The sequence below is a fragment of the Saccopteryx leptura genome, chromosome 10 (assembly GCF_036850995.1).
Source record: "Saccopteryx leptura isolate mSacLep1 chromosome 10, mSacLep1_pri_phased_curated, whole genome shotgun sequence".
NCBI lineage: Eukaryota > Metazoa > Chordata > Mammalia > Chiroptera > Emballonuridae > Saccopteryx > Saccopteryx leptura.
Window position 1 is genome coordinate 72820174 of NC_089512.1, and position 21588 is coordinate 72841761.

General features: G+C 42.7%; 1 protein-coding gene across 12 annotated transcripts in view; it reads left to right on the forward strand.

Annotated features, from left to right (window-relative positions):
• The window catches only part of MAGI1 (membrane associated guanylate kinase, WW and PDZ domain containing 1), a 778572-nt gene that overhangs the window by 736510 nt on the left and 20474 nt on the right, over positions 1-21588 (forward strand). For 8 of the 12 annotated variants that reach the window (XM_066351952.1, XM_066351954.1, XM_066351956.1 and 5 more), the window contains 4 exons: positions 2374-2590; positions 8745-8828; positions 12286-12377; positions 21080-21272. In XM_066351952.1, the coding sequence (XP_066208049.1) occupies positions 2374-2590; positions 8745-8828; positions 12286-12377; positions 21080-21272 (586 nt within the window). The remainder of the gene's footprint in view (positions 1-2373; positions 2591-8744; positions 8829-12285; positions 12378-21079; positions 21273-21588) is intronic. The other 4 variants (XM_066351959.1, XM_066351960.1, XM_066351964.1 and 1 more) reach the window with 2 other exon arrangements.

Sequence of the window (21588 nt, forward strand, 5' to 3'; positions counted from 1 at the left end):
CACCTGGAATCCCACGTTTTTCTCTCTATGGTAATATGTGTTCATACCCAGAATGAGCTGATGCTGCATTGAAAAGACCACAGTGAATATTTCCATATACATGCAAATGGGGTGGAGATTCTCTCTGTCATTCTTATTTTCTGACTGAAAACCTTCTGCATGGGTTCAGGGAGCGAGCAGGCCAACACTGAGCCTCTGGGGCAGAGAGCAGGTCGCTGGAGGATGCTGTTGGAAGCTGCCAGAAGCAGGTTCTCTTGCACACCTTTGGGATGCTGACCATCCAGGTGTGAGCTGAACACTTTGTCGGAGAGCAGTGATAGCTTGCCTTTATGATGGTGTTCGTGCCACCTGCCAGTATGTCCCCGTGGCATCTCCCCCCAAGTGCCCCGTCCCCTTGAGTCTAAGTGAGTTAACCCGTTACACAGGTTTCCCAAGACCTTTTTGCTAGTTTAGAGTATAGTCCTCAAATCCCTCCCACAGGCACACCAAATAAAATGGTCTATTTTGCTTGATGAAATGAATGCCCAGTTTTCCTCAGCTTTGAGTCCTTGCCAGAACCTGATGCAGATTGCAGTCTGTAATTGTCCAGAACCTGACTCAGATTGCAGTCTGTAATTGTCCAGAACCTGATGCAGATTGCAGTCTGTAATTGTCCAGAACCTGACTCAGATTGCAGTCTGTAATTGTCCAGAACCTGACTCAGATTGCAGTCTGTAATTGTCCAGAACCTGACTCAGATTGCAGTCTGTAATTGTCCAGAACCTGACTCAGATTGCAGTCTGTAATTGTCCAGAACCAGACTCAGATTGCAGTCTGTAATTGTCCAGAACCTGACTCAGATTGCAGTCTGTAATTGTCCAGAACCTGACTCAGATTGCAGTCTGTAATTGTCCAGAACCTGACTCAGATTGCAGTCTGTAATTGTCCAGAACCAGACTCAGATTGCAGTCTGTAATTGTCCAGAACCTGACTCAGATTGCAGTCTGTAATTGTCCAGAACCTGATGCAGATTGCAGTCTGTAATTGTCCAGAACCTGACTCAGATTGCAGTCTGTAATTGTCCAGAACCTGACTCAGATTGCAGTCTGTAATTGTCCAGAACCTGACTCAGATTGCAGTCTGTAATTGTCCAGAACCTGATTCAGATTGCAATCTATAATTGTCCAGAGCAGGTGAAGCTTTGTCTTCCTTAGGCTCTTCAAGTGCTCATTTCATACGAAGGACGGGAAGGAAAGGGGCAGGGAGACCTGAGATGGAAATGAAAGGAGCCCTGGGAGTTTCCCATCGCTATGGGAAATGAAGAATGTAGGGTACCCGAGGGGAAAGCAAGGAAGCACTGTTGATAGGATTCATTGTAAGACCGAGGGGAAGACTGTAATTCTATAAAGAACTTTTAAGAGACCCAGAATGCTCTGGGTCAAAGATCTTATACGCACTTTAAAAACATAAGCCATACAAGAGCTCTAAGAGAGGACAGGACATAGACCACCCCTCCCTGTCTCCCCTTCGGGATGCTCTTCAGCAGGTAAGTGTAGGGACATAGTGTCTGTTTTATGCAAGGCAGGATTCCAGGATTGTGTTTTGAATGGGGGAAACTAAACACAATGTAATTCTTTCTTTTTGAATACTACCTGGACAGGGTGCAAATCTAAGAAGGCTGACGCCCTGAGCCAACTCATATGTAAAGTCTGATCTTGGTTTTCAACCAACAATAGTGTCAGGAGAGCAAGAGGTAGACTGTGATGCCTTCAAAATTGATTATCACAGAATTATGAAAGCTCTTCATAGGAAAGTTATTTATATACTTTTAAGTTCAAGTGTTCACATAATGATTTTTAAAAGATCTAATCTCCTATTCTTAGAGTCCAGAAGAACTGTTGGCAAACCCTTAGATGTCAGGCATTTTATTATTACAAGAATAATAAGACGTGGAATCCCAAAAAGCGTGGTTAGCACTGATTGTGTTTCTTTTGCACATCATATAGCCTTACATTTAACTACTCATGGTATTTTGTGTCACACATTTTGTCACAAAATGAGGATGTTGATACCGATGTATCTTGTCACACACGATCCCGGTTTCTTAGCCAGGAACCTCTGATGAAAATTGGATTTGTCTTCTGCCACAGCCCAGCGTGCAGTATGGTCTGTGATTATGTCTTTTCATCTGGCCTACCCCCCTCTCTGGCCGCCAATCATGTGAAGAGTTATCTGCATTCAGCATTAGCCGGAGGAAAGTGGAGGCCAAAGTGTTGTTGATATACTTGTGTGTGTGTGCACAGAAGTGCTGAACAAAGACAAGCTGTTGGGAACACCCACTCAGAGACCAGTGATAACCCTCTCCTCTCGCCCCTCTCACTCGCTTCCGTCCAGCAGCCCCTGGAGAGGAAAGACAGCCAGAATAGCTCCCAGCACAGCGTCTCCAGCCATCGAAGCCTGCACACAGCGTCCCCCAGCCACAGCGCCCAGGTGCTCCCTGAGCTCCCACCTGCAGACGCCCCGGCTCCAGATCAGACCGACAGCTCTGGGCAGAAAAAACCAGATCCTTTTAAAATCTGGGCCCAGTCCAGGAGCATGTATGAAAGCCGACGTGAGTAGCACCCTGACTGCTGTCTTTCTGCGACCCCACCTCGGGGCTTCAGCTTTCTGGAAAGACTTATTAAAAATAGATTTTCACATGTAGACTGGATAGAGGTGAACCAAGGTGAGAGGGGAAGGCTTTCCGCAGTGATAGAATGTGCTGGATATTCCTGAGGGCTCTGTTGCATCTTCAGCCTGGTGATGGGTAGGTCATCAAGTAAAGAATAAAAATGGATTAATTCTTCCTTTCAGTTAAAAAAAAAGTTGCAGATAAGAGCTGCTGTCCCATTAATTCTTCCCCACGTGGAGATTGGGCAAGCTCTTATGAAACAGCTCTGATACACAATAGAACATAAATATGATTGGTTTGGCTTGTAGAAGTAATGAGGAGAAATTAAATTTTTTCTTAGTGTTCCCCTAATTTTAAAGAAGTGTTTGGTTGTATTTTTTTTTTACCCAATATTCTTAGTTGTCTTAAACATTCTCCTTATAAAGAAAAAGAACACTGCATGGTTTGTGCTTTAGTTATTTCTACTGGGGTTAGACATGTGGCTCTGGTGTTGCCTTTTCAATAAACATGAACTAGTGATGACACACATCATAACTTTTTGGCTCTTATAAACAAAATATTGCCTTCGTGTTTAATTTCTTACCTTTATTATGAATTTAGGCCATACAGATGGGCACGCTTTTGGCTGTTGCTCTTTGCTGACCTTTCTTCATGAGTCTGGTTGGGCCGGATGGAGCCGCTGTGGAGGTTATGAGTCTAGTTGGGCAGGATGGAGCCGCTGTGGAGGTTATGGGTCTAGTTGGGCAGGATGGAGCCGCTGTGGAGGTTATGGGTCTGGTTGGGCAGGATGGAGCCGCTGTGGAGGTTATGGGTCTGGTTGGGCAGGATGGAGCCGCTGTGGAGGTTATGGGTCTAGTTGGGCAGGATGGAGCCGCTGTGGAGGTTATGGGTCTAGTTGGGCAGGATGGAGACGCTGTGGAGGTTATGGGTCTGGTTGGGCAGGATGGAGACGCTGTGGAGGTTATGGGTCTGGTTGGGTAGGATGGAGCCGCTGTGGAGGTTGAGTCTGGTTGGGCAGGATGGAGCCGCTGTGGAGGTTATGGGTCTGGTTGGGCAGGATGGAGCCGCTGTGGAGGTTATGGGTCTGGTTGGGCAGGATGGAGACGCTGTGGAGGTTATGGGTCTGGTTGGGCAGGATGGAGACGCTGTGGAGGTTATGGGTCTGGTGGGGCAGGATGGAGACGCTGTGGAGGTTATGGGTCTGGTTGGGTAGGATGGAGCCGCTGTGGAGGTTGAGTCTGGTTGGGCAGGATGGAGCCACTGTGGAGGTTATGGGTCTGGTTGGGCAGGATGGAGACGCTGTGGAGGTTATGGGTCTGGTTGGGCAGGATGGAGACGCTGTGGAGGTTATGGGTCTGGTTGGGCAGGATGGAGCCGCTGTGGAGGTTATGGGTCTGGTTGGGCAGGATGGAGCCGCTGTGGAGGTTATGGGTCTGGTTGGGCAGGATGGAGACGCTGTGGAGGTTATGGGTCTGGTTGGGTAGGATGGAGACGCTGTGGAGGTTATGGGTCTGGTTGGGTAGGATGGAGCCGCTGTGGAGGTTATGGGTCTGGTTGGGCAGGATGGAGCCGCTGTGGAGGTTATGGGTCTGGTTGGGCAGGATGGAGACGCTGTGGAGGTTATGGGTCTGGTTGGGCAGGATGGAGACGCTGTGGAGGTTATGAGTCTGGTTGGGTAGGATGGAGACGCTGTGGAGGTTATGAGTCTGGTTGGGTAGGATGGAGACGCTGTGGAGGTTATGGGTCTGGTTGGGTAGGATGGAGACGCTGTGGAGGTTATGGGTCTGGTTGGGTAGGATGGAGCCGCTGTGGAGGTTATGGGTCTGGTTGGGCCGGATGGAGACGCTGTGGAGGTTATGGGTCTGGTTGGGTAGGATGGAGACGCTGTGGAGGTTATGGGTCTGGTTGGGTAGGATGGAGACGCTGTGGAGGTTATGGGTCTGGTTGGGCAGGATGGAGACGCTGTGGAGGTTATGGGTCTGGTTGGGCAGGATGGAGACGCTGTGGAGGTTATGGGTCTGGTTGGGTAGGATGGAGACGCTGTGGAGGTTATGGGTCTGGTTGGGTAGGATGGAGACGCTGTGGAGGTTATGGGTCTGGTTGGGTAGGATGGAGACGCTGTGGAGGTTATGGGTCTGGTTGGGCAGGATGGAGCCGCTGTGGAGGTTATGGGTCTGGTTGGGCAGGATGGAGCCGCTGTGGAGGTTATGGGTCTGGTTGGGCAGGATGGAGACGCTGTGGAGGTTATGGGTCTGGTTGGGCAGGATGGAGACGCTGTGGAGGTTATGAGTCTGGTTGGGTAGGATGGAGACGCTGTGGAGGTTATGGGTCTGGTTGGGTAGGATGGAGCCGCTGTGGAGGTTATGGGTCTGGTTGGGCCGGATGGAGCCGCTGTGGAGGTTGAGTCTGGTTGGGCAGGATGGAGCCGCTGTGGAGGTTATGGGTCTGGTTGGGCAGGATGGAGCCGCTGTGGAGGTTATGGGTCTGGTTGGGCCGGATGGAGTCGCTGTGGAGGTTACGGGTTTCTTTTCTCCTTTGGCCGGGGAGGGGAGCGAAGGTTTGGGATGGAGGCTGTGTTGTATGAAGGATCTGGTAAAAACAGGAAGGGAAAAGAGAGTCATTTTGCACATACTCCTTCGCCGTCCCCCTCAACATAGGTCTGGCGAACTGTCTGAAACCCCCTAGGAAGAGGAGACACCGAGAGGTGGGCAGGAGTGCTCACTCTTGCCCACCCACTTGGACATGGCAGGGAAGCATTTCCTTTGCTGGCTGGCACATCTCCTCTGTGACCCATACAGAATGGGAGTGAGGCCAGCCAGCATACCTGTCTGAGAAGGAAAGTTGGCCACACTGGTGCAAGGCAAGTTAGATTCTCAAAATTTAGCAATCACTCAGGGATCCACCTTTTCCTCCTCAGGGGAGAAACATCATTGCCTTATTACAATAGTCCGTGGAATTGAATAGACTGTTTGGGCTCAGGGTTCACTATGCTGACAAAAGCCACATAATTTGAGAAAGGATTTTAGTCCCTGGACTACAGAATCCCCAGAGGATCCCTGAGGCCCAGCCACAGGAAGGGAGGTTCCATTTGGAACACATCTGCGAGCAGGAGTTACCGAGTGTGAACTGGAGTCTGCTCTTGCCAGGTCTCCTCACTAACGGCTCAGACTTCACTGATGACATGTTCCCCAGCTCTCTTCCCACCTCTTGACCACGCGGCTTCTCCAGCTCCCGCTGATGTCGAGATATTGCTGTGCGCACCGTGCCCCTGCGCTGTGCAGTACAGTACACGTGGAGGACCGAGGTCCCCATATCTGAATCCTCTTGTGAGAAAATACGTTGTGTTCTGAAGTGCTGGCAGGGACAACAGGGCTTATAGGCAGTGCTAACACATCCACCTACTAAGCGGCTCCATTTCAGATGCCATTTTTACCTTGATGGAAGCAAAATATTTTCAGAATTTGGTATTTAATCCAATTATTTTAAAGTTGTCATCCCCAACCCCACCCAAAACAATAAGAAAAATATGTAACCTTGCCACAGTAAGATCCTTTAAGCATCAGAATCGCTCAGATGGGCCTGACCAGGCGGTGGCACAGTGGATAGAACGTCAGACTGGGACACAGAGGACCCAGGTTCAAAACTCTGAGGTCACCAGCTTGAGTGTGGGCTCATCTGGTTTGAGCAAGACTCATCAACCTGAGCCCAAGGTTGCTGGCTTGAGCTAGGGGTCACTCTGTCTGCTGTAGCCCCCAGGTCAAGGTACATATGAGAAAGCAATCAGTGAACAACTAAGGTATCGCAATGAAGAATTAATGCTTCTCATCTCTCTCCCTTCCTGTTTGTCTGTCCCTCTCTCTGTCACACACACACACACACACACACACACACACACACACACACACACACACAAATTGCTCAGATGGCCATCAGACTGAAATATTGGGATGGGGCCAGTTTTGTGTCTTCACCTTTTTTTGAGAGAGAGAAAGAGAGAGAGAGGCAGGAAGAGAGACAGGAACATGGAGCTGCTCCTGTGTGTGCCCTGAGGGGAGAGGGGAGAGAAGCATTCATCTGTTGTTCCACTCAGTCACGCATCCATTGGTTGCTGCCCATGTGTGCCCTGACCTGGTGGGGTCAAACCTACACCCTTTATCTGGATGACTTTCTTGGCTGTCTGGCTCTTAACCGACTGAGCTCATGGGCCAGGGCTTCTCTGTCTTTAATACCTGAAGGGATAGGATCCAGCAGCACCAATGAGAGTCAGTGTCCTTTTGGTGACTAGAGGCTTTGTAAGTGTAAGATTGTAGCTACCTAATTGATGTTGAGATTCATTGCATTTCTTCTTGCTAAATGTGGATAATGAGGAGCCTTTCCCCCCAGTGGCAATTATTCTGACTCTGTCACAGATTTTCTTCTTTTCATTATACCTATGAATGAGCTTATATCCGTATTATCTTTTAATTAGTGTTTTGCTTTATCCCTGATCAGTTTCCGCCATTCCTTTGGTTGTTTTTTGTTATCTTGTCCTTCGAAAAATAAAAATAAAAACAATGTGAGTCACTGCCCCTTCCCCCAAGAAATTAAAATGAGCAAACTACTCCAGGAAAATTGAAGTCAGCAATAGTACCTTAATTTGTACCCTTAATTTATGCTCCCCTTTTGGGGAAAAATATATTTTCCTTATATTTCATTTTCTTGTGAAGGACATGAAGATTAACAAAATCTCTGATCCATTTCTTTCATATGGGCTACATACTGTGCAAAATACAAAATATTGTTGATATGGCCCTATGTCTGAACAACAGTGTCAAATGATTAGTCTGAACTGAGATGTGTAGGAAGTCCTTTAAAAGCCACATTGCCTGTTTTGTATTTTCTTTGGGTAGCATACCTATTATGAGTGTATTTTTATTTTTTTATTTTTTTAAATTTATTTATTTTTTTTACAGAGACAGAGAGTGAGTCAGAGAGAGAGATAGATAGGGACAGACAGACAGGAACAGAGAGAGATGAGAAGCATCAATCATCAGTTTTTCGTTGCAACACCTTAGTTGTTCATTGATTGCTTTCTCATATGTGCCTTGACCATGGGCCTTCAGCAGACCGAGTAACCTCTTGCTTGAGCCAGCACCTTGGGTCCAAGCTGGTGAGCTTTGCTCAAACCAGATGAGCCCACACTCAAGCTGGCAACCTCGGGGTCTTGAACCTGGGCCCTCCGCATCCCAGTCCGACGCTCTATCCACTGCGCCACTGCCTGGTCAGATGATTGTGAGTGTGTTTTTAAAAATGACATTGATGTAATAGTATTAGTTAATGCTCAGGACCACCTAGTATTCACTACTGTTCACTATAAAAAAAGTCTACAACTTCCAATTGAAATTTTGCCTATTCATAAAATAGTTTGGAAAGAAAAAATGTCAGAGCTATGATATTAACCAATGTAACTTGTACTTCTTGGGAGAGACATGCTTACAAACTTGGAATTGGTGAATGGGCTCCTTTATCAAAATTACTTTAAGGAGCCTGGGTGTGCTGCTAGATTTTAAGAGCTATTATGATAGTTCTTGTTTGTGTGTGTATTCCAGTCTTGGCCAGATCTGATGATTTTTGCCTCTAAATAAAAGATTGTTCTGGTTGAACTGCCTAGAATTCACCTGAACAGGTATTAGTATAAGAATGAATTCCATCAGGAATTCTCTTTTAAATAAATGCATAGTTTGGCAGTTACAAAAGTATACTTCATTTTTTTTCAAAAGGAAATAGGGTTTAGAGGAATCTGAAGTTCATGACATGGTTAAAACAAGGTCATACAAAATGTGTACTTTGAGATTTAATTAAAGTCTAAGATGGTAATGGGAGTCTTATGAAGTTCTCAGCAGTATAATTGTAAATTCTAACTTTTTGACAAGAAAAGCATGAAAAAAAGTAGAAATAAAGCAGAATCAAATTGTAGTCTTTAAAATCCACGGCAGCCGTGACCTTTACTGTGAAAGCTGAACTGCACGTTCTTTATCAATCAGAACTAAATTAAAATGAACTAAGAGAAAGCACATACATTAAGCTTTGAAAAATTGTGAAATTAATATTCCAGCTATGTCACCTTCGCCTGCATCGGGATTGAGCAAGGGTGAAAGAGAAAGAGAGATCAATGCCACGAATTTTGGAGAATGTCAGAGTAAGGATTCACTGAAAACTTTTATTTCTCCATTATATTCCTCGTGTTTGATGTTCCCATTGGTCTGGAGGGCTGGGGAGAAACTCGGAAAGAGAAATGCCTGAAACAAAAAGGTTTTTGGTGTTCTTGTTGACCAGGCATAGACCAAAGGCCAGATGAAATAAAAAGTGATGGGCATGTTTTTGCTAAGTCTGGAAATGTGTGTCTGTAGAGATGAAGACACCAGGAGGTTTCTCCGCAAACCTGGCGATTCCATTCTTTCTAATTATCAAAGGAAGTCTTTTGACCACTTTATTGAGGCAGTCTACTTGTGTTGCCAGTGGAGATGAACGGCTGAGATTGTTTCCTATGCTAGAGCTTGAAAGGGGGAAAAAAAGCAGGACTAGATTTTCTTAGCCTTTTTGATTTAGCCACATTCACAGGAAAAACAAACTGATATAAACACCAGAAAAACGGCTCTACCCTGCTACCTCCTGGAAATGTAATTATAACAGACTTGGCCCAAAGTAAGAAGAGAACGGAGCACTCTGGGCGAGTAGTTTAGAACCCCCAGGGACCCTGGCAGCAGAGGACACAGAAGAGAAAAATTCTGTCGTTCTGTGTGCTACAGTCCTGAGCTATCACCAAATTGTACATACTTTTGTACATGGCATTTGGCTGGTGGAAGAAGAGTATAATCATGAAAATGCCCAAGTTAAGGTGCCAAAAGACTTTCTTTGCCACATTTCTCTGTATTGGTGTATTGTGTTTTGTGTCTATGTTTTCCTTTTTCATCATTGGAGTCCTCAACATTATTGGTGTCATTGGGCATCTTGTTTTTTTAACAGGAAGCTCTTTAAATTAATTTGCCATTTTTACATTGATTCTCAGAGAGAAATAAATGCTTTTTTCCTATGGACTAACCTGTATGATAACCCTAAGTCTATTGGTCACAGCTACACTTACATCTAAATGAGCAATAAAAGGCAGAAACTTGCTACGTCTGGTGTCATCATAGGATGGGCAGATGTTCCAGTGTTAAATGACACTGAGAAAAATGGGTCACGGCTGGAGGTCTTTGCAGAGGCCCTTTCCTGGTCACAGAAAGGCTCGGCAGACTCAGAGCGGACTCTGCCAGGAACCCATTGCTTGCTGGGAAGCACCCCTGGTCTGTTTTGGTAATAATCCTCCTGCTTGAGTTGAACCAAAGACGGAAACCTAACTTGATTTAATTTGTTGTTTCCATGAGTCTAGTACAGTAAATACCCTTTAGCCAGATACTTAGACAGAAAGAAAATATTGTTTTACCTTAGTGCACTCAAGAAAAATATCATTCTCAAGCTGTATTTGTGAGAGTGTTATGATGTAGCTTAACTCCCATGCTCCATGGCGTCTTGCAGCTTAGCCTCAGCAATTATAATAAAAAAGCATTGGAAATAAAAGCACCATGTAAAGCCATGGCATTAAGATAGCTCAAGCGAAAATATGAGATTCAAACCTCTCTGACTTGTACTTACCTGTTTATTTAGCTGCTGTTTTTTCGGCACATTCATTCACTGTACGGTTTAAGTTTATGGGTGAGCCACTTAAAAGGGACACCTCTCTCCAACCTGAAATGTAAACACCGACTTCTTCTTCCCTGTTCTACTGTACAGAATTGGAGAAGACGAGAATTAAATTTTTAGGCCTACACACTGCTTCAGCCCAAAATCCAATTAACTAAATCAGAAATTCTACCGAACAGTATTTGAAAATCTTTAAAATTCACTGCCTCGAAACTTTATTTTTTCTCTTTAAATAAAAGATTTGTCATTTTACAAACTATGAAATACTATATATTAAAATAAAATATTAAATAAGAATGATATAGAAGTAACCCTTTTTTATTACATTATTTAAGTAACAGAGTATATAGAAAAATTTCATGTGCAGCAAGCATGCTTTTAGGGAAATAACATTTTTTAAAATGAGATATTTTTATTTTAAAACCCTGAACTATTAGAGTTTTAAAAGTGAAATATCTAGTTATTGGATAATAAACTAATACTTTTTTAAATTTTATTTATTTATTTATATTTTACAGAGACAGTGAGTCAGAGAGAGGGATAGACAGGGACAGACAGACAGGAACGGAGAGAGATGAGAAGCATCAATCATTAGTTTTTCGTTACGCGTTGCAACACCTTAGTTGTTCATTTATTGCTTTCCCACATGTGCCTTGACCGCGGGCCTTCAGCAGACCAAGTAACCCCTTGCTGGAGCCAGCGACCTTGGGTTCAAGCTGGTGGGCTTTTGCTCAAACCAGATGAGCCTGTGCTCAAGCTGGTGACCTCAGGGTCTCAAACCTGGGTCCTCAGCAACCCAGTCCGACGCTCTATCCACTGCGCCATCACCTGGTTAGGCTAAACTAATACTTTTAATGTTGAAATATTATAGACAAATTCTGGAGTAAAGCAGTCAGTCGTTTATGGGTTTTTTTATTTTATTTATTGATTTTTAGAGAGAGAGAGAGAGTGCAGGTGGGGGGGGGGCATGGAGAAGCGGAGTTCATCAACTTATAGATGCCGCTCGCTCGCATGTGCCTTGACCAGGCAAGTCCAGGGTTTCGAACCAGCAACCTCAGTGTCCCAGGTTGATGCTGTTATCCGCTGTGCCACCACAGGCCAGGCAGCAGTCAGTCATTGTAACAATGAAATGTGGTTTGTTGATATAGAATAATTTTGTTGTCACCATTAATCTTAAAGATATGGAAGGCTGGCTACTTTTTGGTAATAGTACTGACATCATAGTAAATTTTGCAAATTTGGAAATATTAGGATGGTTAAGGCTAACCTTTTTTTGTCAAAAATGATCTAACAAATCAATTATTGGCATTGCTGGTCTTGATTACTTTAAAGAAGAAAGAAGTGATATTTCTTTTTTAATGGAACACTCTTTACTCCAAGCTCTTTTCTTTCTTTTTTTTTTAGATCTTTAATTTTTTTTAATTGATCTTATTGGGTTTTCTTTCTTCTTTTAGTTGACATAACCCGGTAGTTTAACAAGCCTTCACAATCCTCAGAGCCAGCCTCTGCTGCAGAGGCCATCCTGACTTGGCATCTCTCTTCTTGGAAACGGGCACCCACTGTGTGGTGCAGCACGTGACAATTTTAATTAATTCCCCACAACAGTGCCAAAGAGAGCAGTTAATGCTGATTTCTGGCTTAGTCAGGGGTAATGACTTAGGCTTGATTAGGAATTATCAAACAGTGATTAGTCCTTTGAAAAAACTTAGGGCTCAATGACTACTCCCCTGTCCACTGTCATCCAGCGTCCTCTGTGATTTCACGGGTCCAGATTATGTTATCACCTCGTCTGCGTCAGAAAACTGTCCTGTGCTCAAGCACCATCCATGTTGGTCCTGTAACTGTGTGATGTTACGGGTGGGATACCTTTCACCAGAGAAATAATCTCTCTTTTCCTTTTTCCCCCTCTATAGTTCCAGATTACCAAGAACAGGACATCTTCCTCTGGAGAAAAGAGACTGGATTTGGATTTAGGATTCTGGGTGGAAATGAACCAGGGGAACCTGTGAGTCTTTGTCTCCCCACCCTGTCCCCATCCTGCTGCCCCTGCCCCCTACCTCCAGTGCTGTTTTCTAATCCTTTAGAGCAAATTGATAGCAGTAACACATCACCAAGATTCAAGCCAGCTCCATGCATCTCTGACTGCTTCATCTCAGGCAGAGGGGTTTCCCTTAGGATTTGCAGAGCGCTTTTTTTCTGTCCTGAAAGAAAAAGGACTAGTGTTGCAGAACAGAAGGAGTTCGTTCTCCTGGTGCTGGCAGAGCCAAACACTAGACACTGCTAATTGCAGTGGAGAAAGATTGGCTTTTTTATCATGAATGGTGCCACCCAGGAGAATGCGAAGCTAATGCTCAAAAGCCCAAACTCCCGATGGCATACGGTAGGATACAGATTAGATAAAGCAAGATCCCAAGGCACCATGGGTTTGGGGGGTCACACTGGGAGCTTAATTGGTTGAAGGAGAGGTAAGGATAATGAATCATTTCTTCAGGTCTTGAGGACAGCTCTAAGGTCTGTTGTGATGCCCCTCTGTCTGGTCTCATGGGAAAGTAGCCATGGGTCATTCTACCTTAGGGCTCAGGAGCTGAAACATGACTGAGGTCAAGATGTTATCTTGATCCTTCCAGAGGTCCAGACCGTGTGACCATTTGTGTCAGGTTCAGGCTCCTATCTTCTGCTGCGCAGAAGGTGCTTATTATGGGGGAAAGGCTAGGTCTATGAGGGTAGAGACAGAGAGAGATGACTTCTAGAGCTAGGAGTTAAAGCTAAATTTAATCAAAGTCATAAGGACCTCTGATTTTACTAGATTCTTTCTAAAAAGTTTCGGTTCACACTTGTGAAAAGTGGGAGATTCTACATCTGGAGCTGCCCGTCAAAGAAAATGAAACCAAAAAGTGAAATAGGAATTGATAGCAGCTTAGAAAAAATGGACGGATCCTCTGTCCACTTCTTTAAATGTGTGAGCCCGTAACAACCTGTGTGTGTTGAGTAGCACCAGCGTTGGAAGTACTTCGCAAGGTATCCTTAGAGACTAGAGGACATAGAACCTCTGTCCTTACAAAAGGAGAGAACGAACCCTACATAGGCGTCAGGAGACATGTTACCTCTCCGGGCCTCATCTTCAGAATGAACTTAGTATTATATCACAGCAACCCTTTTGAAAGGGGAAAAGCAAACTAAAGAAAAGTACTGTTAATTCACTCATCATAATAAAAATAACTTATTTATTGAGTGCTTACTATGCTCCAGATACTATGCCAAAGGCTTTTTTTTAATCTTTATAATCTTTATTTTTTTATTTTTTTATGATTTTAATTTATGTTTACATAGATTCAAGTGTCCTACCGAATATATCTCCCCCCACCCCCTAATTCCCCCTTGGAACCCTCATGCCCCCTCCTCCCAATGCCTTCCCCCTTCCTCTCCAGGATTTGCTGTCCTGCTCTCTATAACACTGTGTTATGTATATATAATCTCCTTAATCTCTTTCCCTTCTCTGATCCCCTCTTCTCTTCTACTTTCCCTCTGACCGCTTTCCCTCTGGTCCCTTTGATCCCGCCTCTGTCTCTGTTCCGTTCCTCAGTTCATATTGTTCATTGGATTCCTCAAATGAGTGAGGTCATATGGTATTTTTCTTTCTCTGCCTGGCTTATTTCACTTAACCTAATAGTTTCCGGTCCATCCATGTTGTTGCGAAAGGTAAGATTTCCTTCTTCCACACGGCTGTGTAGTATTCCATTGTGTATATGTACCACTGCTTTTTAATCCACTCGTCCACTGACGGACACTAGGGCTGTTTCCAGATCTTGGCTATTGTGGACAATGCTGCAATAAACATGGGGGTGCATTTCTTCTTTTGAATCAGTGATTTGGTATTCATAGGATATATTCCTAAAAGTGGGATAGCTGGGTCAAAGGGCAATTTCATTTTTAATTTTTTTTTGAGGAATCTCCATACTGTTTTCCACAGTAGCTGCACCGTCTGTATTCCCACCAGCAGTGCAGGAGGGTTCCCTTTTCTCCACATCCTCACCAGCACTTATTCTGTGTTGTTTTGTTGATGAGCGCCATTCTGAGAGGTGTTAGGTGGTATCTCATTGTGGTTTTAATTTGCATTTCTGTAATGATTAGTGATGTTGAACATTTTTTCATCTGTCTATTGGCCATCTGTATGTCCTCTTTGGAGAAGTGTCTATTCATTTCTTTTGCCGATTTTTTTTTTTTTTTTGTATTTTTCTGAAGCTGGAAACGGGGAGAGACAGTCAGACAGACTCCCGCATGCGCCCGACCGGGATCCACCCGGCACTCCCACCAGGGGCAACGCTCTGCCCACCGGGGGCAATGCTCTGCCCATCCAGGGCGTCGCTCTGCCGCGACCAGAGCCACTCTAGCGCCTGGGGCAGAGGCCAAGGAGCCATCTCCAGCGCCCGGGCCATCCTTGCTCCAATGGAGCCTTGGCTGCGGGAGGGGAAGAGAGAGACAGAGAGGAAGGAGGGGGGGGTGGAGAAGCAAATGGGCGCTTCTCCTATGTGCCCTGGCCAGGAATCGAACCCGGGTCCCCCGCACACCAGGCCGACGCTCTACCACTGAGCCAACCGGTCAGGGCCTTTTGCCGATTTTTTGATTGGATTGTTTATCTTCCTGGTGTTGAGTTTTACAAGTTCTTTATAAATTTTGGTTAATAACCCCTTATCAGATGTATTGGCGAATATATTTTCCCATTGTGTGGGTTGTCTTTTTATTTTGTTAATGGTGCCTTTTACTGTGCAAAGCTTTTTAGTTTCATATAGTCCCATTTGTTCATCCTGTCCTTTATTTCACTTGCCCATGGAGATAAATCAGAAAAAATATTATTACAAGAGATAGCAGAGAGTTTACTGCCTATATTTTCTTCCAAGATGTTTATGGTTTCACAATTTACATTTAAGTCTTTTATCCATTTTGAGTTTACTTTTGTGAATGGTGTAAGTTGGTGATCCAGTTTCATTTTTTTGCAAATAGCTGTTCAATTTTCCCAACACCATTTGTTGAAGAGAATGTCGTTACTCCATTGTATACTCTTACCTCCTATGTCAAATATCAATTGTCCATATGGGTGTGGGTTTATTTCTGGGTTCTCGTTCTGTTCCATTGATTTATATGTGTGTTCTTATGCCAGTACCAGGAAGTTTTGAGTGCAATGGCCTTGTAGTATAACTTGATATCAGGAAGTGATACCTCCCACTTTATTCTTCTTTTTCAGGATCGCTGAGGCTATTTCGTGTTCGTTTTTGGTTCCATATAAATTTTTGTAATATTTGTTCTATATCTTTGAAGTATGTCATTAGTATTTTAATAGAAACTTTATTGAATGTATAGATTGCTTTGGGTAATATAGACATTTTAATGATGTTTATTCTTCCTATCCATGAGCATGGTATATGCTTCCACTTGTTTGTATCTTCCTGGATTTCCTTTAACAATATTTTACAATTTTCCAAGAACACGTCTTTAACATCCTTGGATAAATTTACTCCTAGGTACTTAATTTTTTGGTTGTTGCAATAGTGAAGGGGATTGTTTTCTTAATTTCTCTTTCAAGACAATTTATTGTTGGTATATAAAAATGCCTCTGATTTCTGAGTATTTTATATCCTGCCACCTTGCTGAATTCATTTATCAGGTCCAGTAGTTTTTTGATGGAGACTTTAGAATTTTCTCTGTACAGTATCATATAATCAGCAAATAATGATAGTTTTACTTCTTCTTTTCCAGTTTGGATGCCTTTTATTTCTTCTTCTTGTCTCATTGCTATGGCTAAGACTTCCAGAACTATGTTGAATAAGAGTGGTGAAAGGGGGCACCCCTGCCTTGTTCCTGATCTTAAGGGGATTGCTTTTAATTTTTGCCCATTGAGTATGATGTTGGCTTTGGGTTTGTCATAGCTGGCCTTTATCATGTTGAGGTATGATCCCTGTATTTCCACTTTGCTGAGAGTTTTGATCATAAATGGGTGCTAGATTTTATTAAATGCTTTTTCTGCATCTATTGATGTCATCATATGATTTTTATCCTTTCTTTTGCTTATGTGTTGAATCACATTGATTGACATTCTCGATCCAGTTTGCTAATATTTTGTTGAGAATTTTAGCATCTGTGTTCATCAGGGATATTGATCTATAGTTTTTTCTTTGTAGTGTCTTTGCCTGGTTTTGGAATCAGTATTATGCTTGCCTCATAAAAGGAGTTTGGAAGTCTTCCCTCCTCTTGAATTTTTTGAAATACCTTGAGAAGGATAGGAGTTAGTTCTTCTTTGAATATTTGGTAAAATTCGCCAGTGAAGCCTTCTGGCCCAGGACCTTTGTTTGTTAGGAGTTTTTTCATAACTGTTTCAATCTCATTTGATGAAATCAGTCTGTTTGGGTTTTCTAATTCTTCTATATTGATTTTTGAAGGATTATATGTTTCAAGGAATTTGTCCATTTCACCTAGGTTGTCTAACTTTATGGCATACAGTTCTTCATAGTATTTTCTTATGATCCTTTGTATTCTGCTGTGTCAGTTGTTACTTCTCCTTTCTCCTTTCTAATTTTATTTATCTGAGTCCTCTTTCTTTCTTGGTGAGTCTGGTTAAAGGTTCATCAATTTTGTTTACCTTTTCAAAAAACCAACTCTTGCTTTAATTGATCCACTATATTGTTTTTTTAGCCTCTATGTCATTTATTTCTGCTCTGATCTTTATTATTTCCTTCCTTCTACTACCTCTGGGCTTCACTTGCTGTTATTTTTCTAGTTCTTTAAGCTGCAAAGTTAAATGGTTTATTTGAGGAGCTTTTTCTAGCTTCTTAAGCTATGCCTGTAGTGCTATGAACTTCCCTCTCAGGACTGCTTTTGCTGTGTCCCATAAATTTTAAGTTGTTGTATGTTTGTTTTCATTTGTTTCAAGGAAATTTTAATTTCTTCCTTGATCTCATTGTTAACTCATTTGTTATTTAATAACATGCTATTTAGTTTCCAAGTGTTTGAGCGTTTTTCAGTTTTTCTATTGTAGTTGATTTCTAGTTTCATGCCATTGTCATCCGAGAAATTGTTTGATATAATTTCAGTCTTCTTAAATTTGTTGAGACTCAATTTGTATCCTAGCATGTGGTCTATCCTAGAGAATGTACCATGAGCACTTGAAAAGAATGCATATTCTGCTGCTTTAGGGTAGAAGGTTTTGTAGGTATTTATTAAATCCAGTTGATCTAGTATGTCCTTTAATCTGCTGTTTCTTTGTTAATTTTCTTTCTTAAGGATCTATTCAGTGATGTTACTGGGGTATTAAAATCCCCTACTATTATAGTATTGCTGTTGATCTCGCCCCTCAAAATCTGCTTTATATATTTAGGTGCTCCTATATTAGGTGCATAGATATTTATAACGGTTATATCTTCCTGTTGGATTGCTCCCTTTATCATTATGTAGTGACCTTCTTTATCTCTTACTATAGCCTTGGTTTTAAAGTTCATTTTGTCTGATATAAGTATTGCTACCCCAGCTTTTTTTTTTCATTCGTTTGCATGCAATATTTTTTCCATCTCTTTCCTTTCAGTCTGTGTATCTTGTGTTTTGAGGTGTGTCTCTTATAGACAGCATATGTATGGGTCCTGTTTTCTTATCCACGCAGCTACCCTATGTCTTTTGATTGGAGCATTTAATCCATTTACATTTAAAGTTATTATTGATATGTAGTTGTTTATTGCCATTTTATTCTTTAAGTCTACATTCCTCTTTTACTAGATTTCCCCCCTTTGTTTTGTTTACAGCAGGCCTCTTAACATTTCTTGTAACATTGGTTTGGTTGTGATGAATTCCTTGAGTTTTGTGTTGTTGTTGTTGTTTTTTGTTTTTTTCTGTCTGGGAAGCTTTTTATTTCTTCTTCAATTTTAAATGATAGCCTTGCTAGATAGAGAAGTCTTGGTTGTAGGCTCTTGTTTTGTATTACTTTGAATATTTCTTGCCATTCTCTTTTGGCCTCTAATGTTTCTGTCAAGAGGTCAGATGTCAATATTATGGGGGCTCCTCTGTAGGTAATAGACTACTTTTCTCACAGCTTTTAGTATTCTTTCTTTATCTCTTAATTTTTGTTTTTTAATTATGATGTGTCTTGGTGTTGGCCTTTTTGGGTTCATCCTTAATGGAACTCTCTGTGCTTCTTGAACTTGTGTGACTTTTTCCTTCATCAATTTAGGGAAGTTTTTAGCTATGATTTCTCCAGTCAGATTCTCTATCCTTTGTTCTTTCTCTTCTTCTTCAGGAACTCCTATGATGTGGATGTTATTTCTCTTCATGTTGTCACAGAGCTCTCTTAGAGTTTCCTCAGACTTTTTAAGCCTCTTTACTTTATGCTGCTCTGTTTCTGTACTTTTGTTTATCTTGTCCTTTAACTTACTGATTTGATCTTCAGCTTCATTCATCTTGCTTTTCATTCCTTCCAGTGTGGTCTTCATTTCTGATATTGTATTTGTCATTTCTGACTGATTCTTTTTTATTATTTCAATGTCCTTTTTTATACCTGCTATCTCTTTATTTAGGTGCTCATTATGTCCATCCATTGTTGCTTTAAGATCTTTGAGTATCCTAACAATCTTTATTTCAACTCTGCATCCAGTAATTTGGTTATTTCTGACTCATTCAAATAATTTTCTGGGGATTTCTCTTGATTCATTTGGGTTGCTTTTCTGTGCCTTCTCATTTTGTCTGTGTATAAGAAGGATGTGACCACAGGAATCCAATGGGTGTGGCCTCTGTGTTCCCTAGGTGTGGTCTGTCTGCAGGCCCACCACCCCCTCTGCAGCCGCCTCAGGCATTCAGGCATGGGCGTTGCCAGCACTGGACCACTGCAGCAGTCACAGCGGTTTCCAACTCTCCTCCATGGGCAGGACTGAGTTCACATGTTTGAGCTATAAATTATGGCAGGCCCCTGGCTTTCAACCCACCCCAACGGGTGGTACTGCACTCGCATGCTGGGGCCACAGCTGCGAGTCGGATGGCTTTTGTGTGCTTTTCCGCCACCGCAGCCGGCCTGGCTTCCACTCCCACTGACAGGACTGCGCTTCTGCGTCCCTCTGCCACCCGCCCGCCCTCCAGCGAGCCCTCAGCAGTGTGTGTATGGGGGGGGGGGGTGATGCAGCTCAGACTTCAGCACTCAACACTGTATCCCTGATGGCTCCCTGCTTCTAAGCAACTCTGCTCTGAATGCAGCAGGAGAGCTTCTGTTTGTCTGGTGACCTGCTTCCCTTTGCTGATATTGCTGGTTCCAGGAAAAATATTCACTTTAGATTTGGGGAGTGACTCAGGCCAGGGGTTAGGGTGGCTGTCCCTCAAAGTATTTCTCCCGGTGCCTCCTAGATTATATTCTCTTCCTGCTACTTCGGTCCTCTCATCTCTCCCTGTCCCCTAGAGCCCTGGGTGAGTGATTGTGAAAGAGGTTTTCTGTGCGGTCCCTTTAAAAGAATCCTAGGTCTGAGAAATCTGTCTCTTTCTTGCAAACAGTATCCTGGCTTGTTTCACAGCTAAGTACTGTCTGTACACCTCTTGTAGGCTCTGGGGCTGCAGGCTGGGGCTTTGTTCCTGGGGCCTAGGACCCTCCCCTCTCCGCTAAACTCACTTCCCGACACGGGAGTCCCTCTTGGCTGCCGTTTGCTCTCAGGAGCTGGGCAGCCCTCTCTGTGTTTCCACTTTTCCTACCAGTCTCAGTGTGGCTTCTTCAGTGATTCTTTCTTAAAGAGTCCTCTTAGTTTAGTCCAAAGTTGGTTTTTCTAGATGATTGTTCTTAAAATTAAGTTGTAATCCACTTTGATTCTGGGAGGTGGAGGCTGGTACGTACACCTATTCTGTCACCATCTTGCCGCCTATGCCAAAGGCTTTTAATATACATTCTCTCGTTTATCCGTTTATAAGTGTATCCTCATTTTTTTAATCATAAAATAAAGACATAAAAATGTTAATTAACTTGCCTAAGATCACAGAGTTAGTAAGTGGAAGGACTAGAAAGGGTTTGATTCCAGAGTCCATATTCTTGAGCAGTCTTTTGTCAAAGTTCTTTGTAAACTGAACATGTCGTGCAGAGATAGCTGGAGCTTTATTATGTAGTGAGAAGGCAAGGAAAGCACAAATGTTTTAACTAAAGTTTAGTGAGTGATTAATATAACAGCAAAACACTATATGAAGACTTCTTGGATAGAAGTGCTCAGAGTACAGCAATGGAATGTCAGAGCAAACTTGGCTAGTTTCATTTCTTCACTTAACAGTATTTAATGTGCTTTCAGTATTATGAGGCAGAATGCTGGATTTTAAAATAAGGTAGTAATACTATTATAATTAGTAGTTTTATGAAAGATAGGGTTGTTTCTTAGGTAGATAGAAAAGGAGAAAGGGTTTTATAAATGAAAGGAATAAAATGATTTAGTTCTGCAAAGGAGAAAAAGAGAATTATCAACCCAAACAAGAGAAAGTTATTTTTTCCACCAAGCAAGAACTGGTATAACAACTGGTATTGCACAACAGCTGGTATCCAGTGGGCACTCAGTAAATGTCTGTGGCATGGATGCAGACATGAATGAATGAATGAATGAATGAATGAATGAATGAATGAATGAATGAAAATGTTGGCGATGTGAAGGCTATCAGTATAATAATGAACCAAAAGGTCAATGTTTTATCTGTCATCCAATTACTCAACAGATTTATATCGGTCACATTGTACCACTGGGTTCTGCTGATACGGACGGCCGCCTGAGGTCTGGGGATGAATTAATCTGTGTGGATGGGACACCAGTAATTGGAAAATCACACCAGCTTGTGGTCCAACTTATGCAACAAGCTGCCAAGCAAGGCCATGTCAATCTCACAGTGCGACGGAAAGTGGTATTTTCAGGTATGTTTGTTTCTCGTTCATTTCTTCAGACACAACATTGTCACTTTATGCACAAGTGTTTGCAAATGTGACTAAGCTCAAAATTTCTAGATGGTTTGCTTCTCTCAAACCCTGCAAAACTACTGTCATTCAAAAGTACTTCAATGTGCCATTTATACCTGTTCAGTAAAGACTTCTAGAAGAAGGTTAGTTGAAAATATATTACTTCCCCCAGCACCTTGCCTACTAGAACTTAGTCATCGCCTTCATTTGAAGATAACTTTCCACAAAAGAGGTCATTATGACAGTTAGGATAATCATAACTTTAAATTGCATG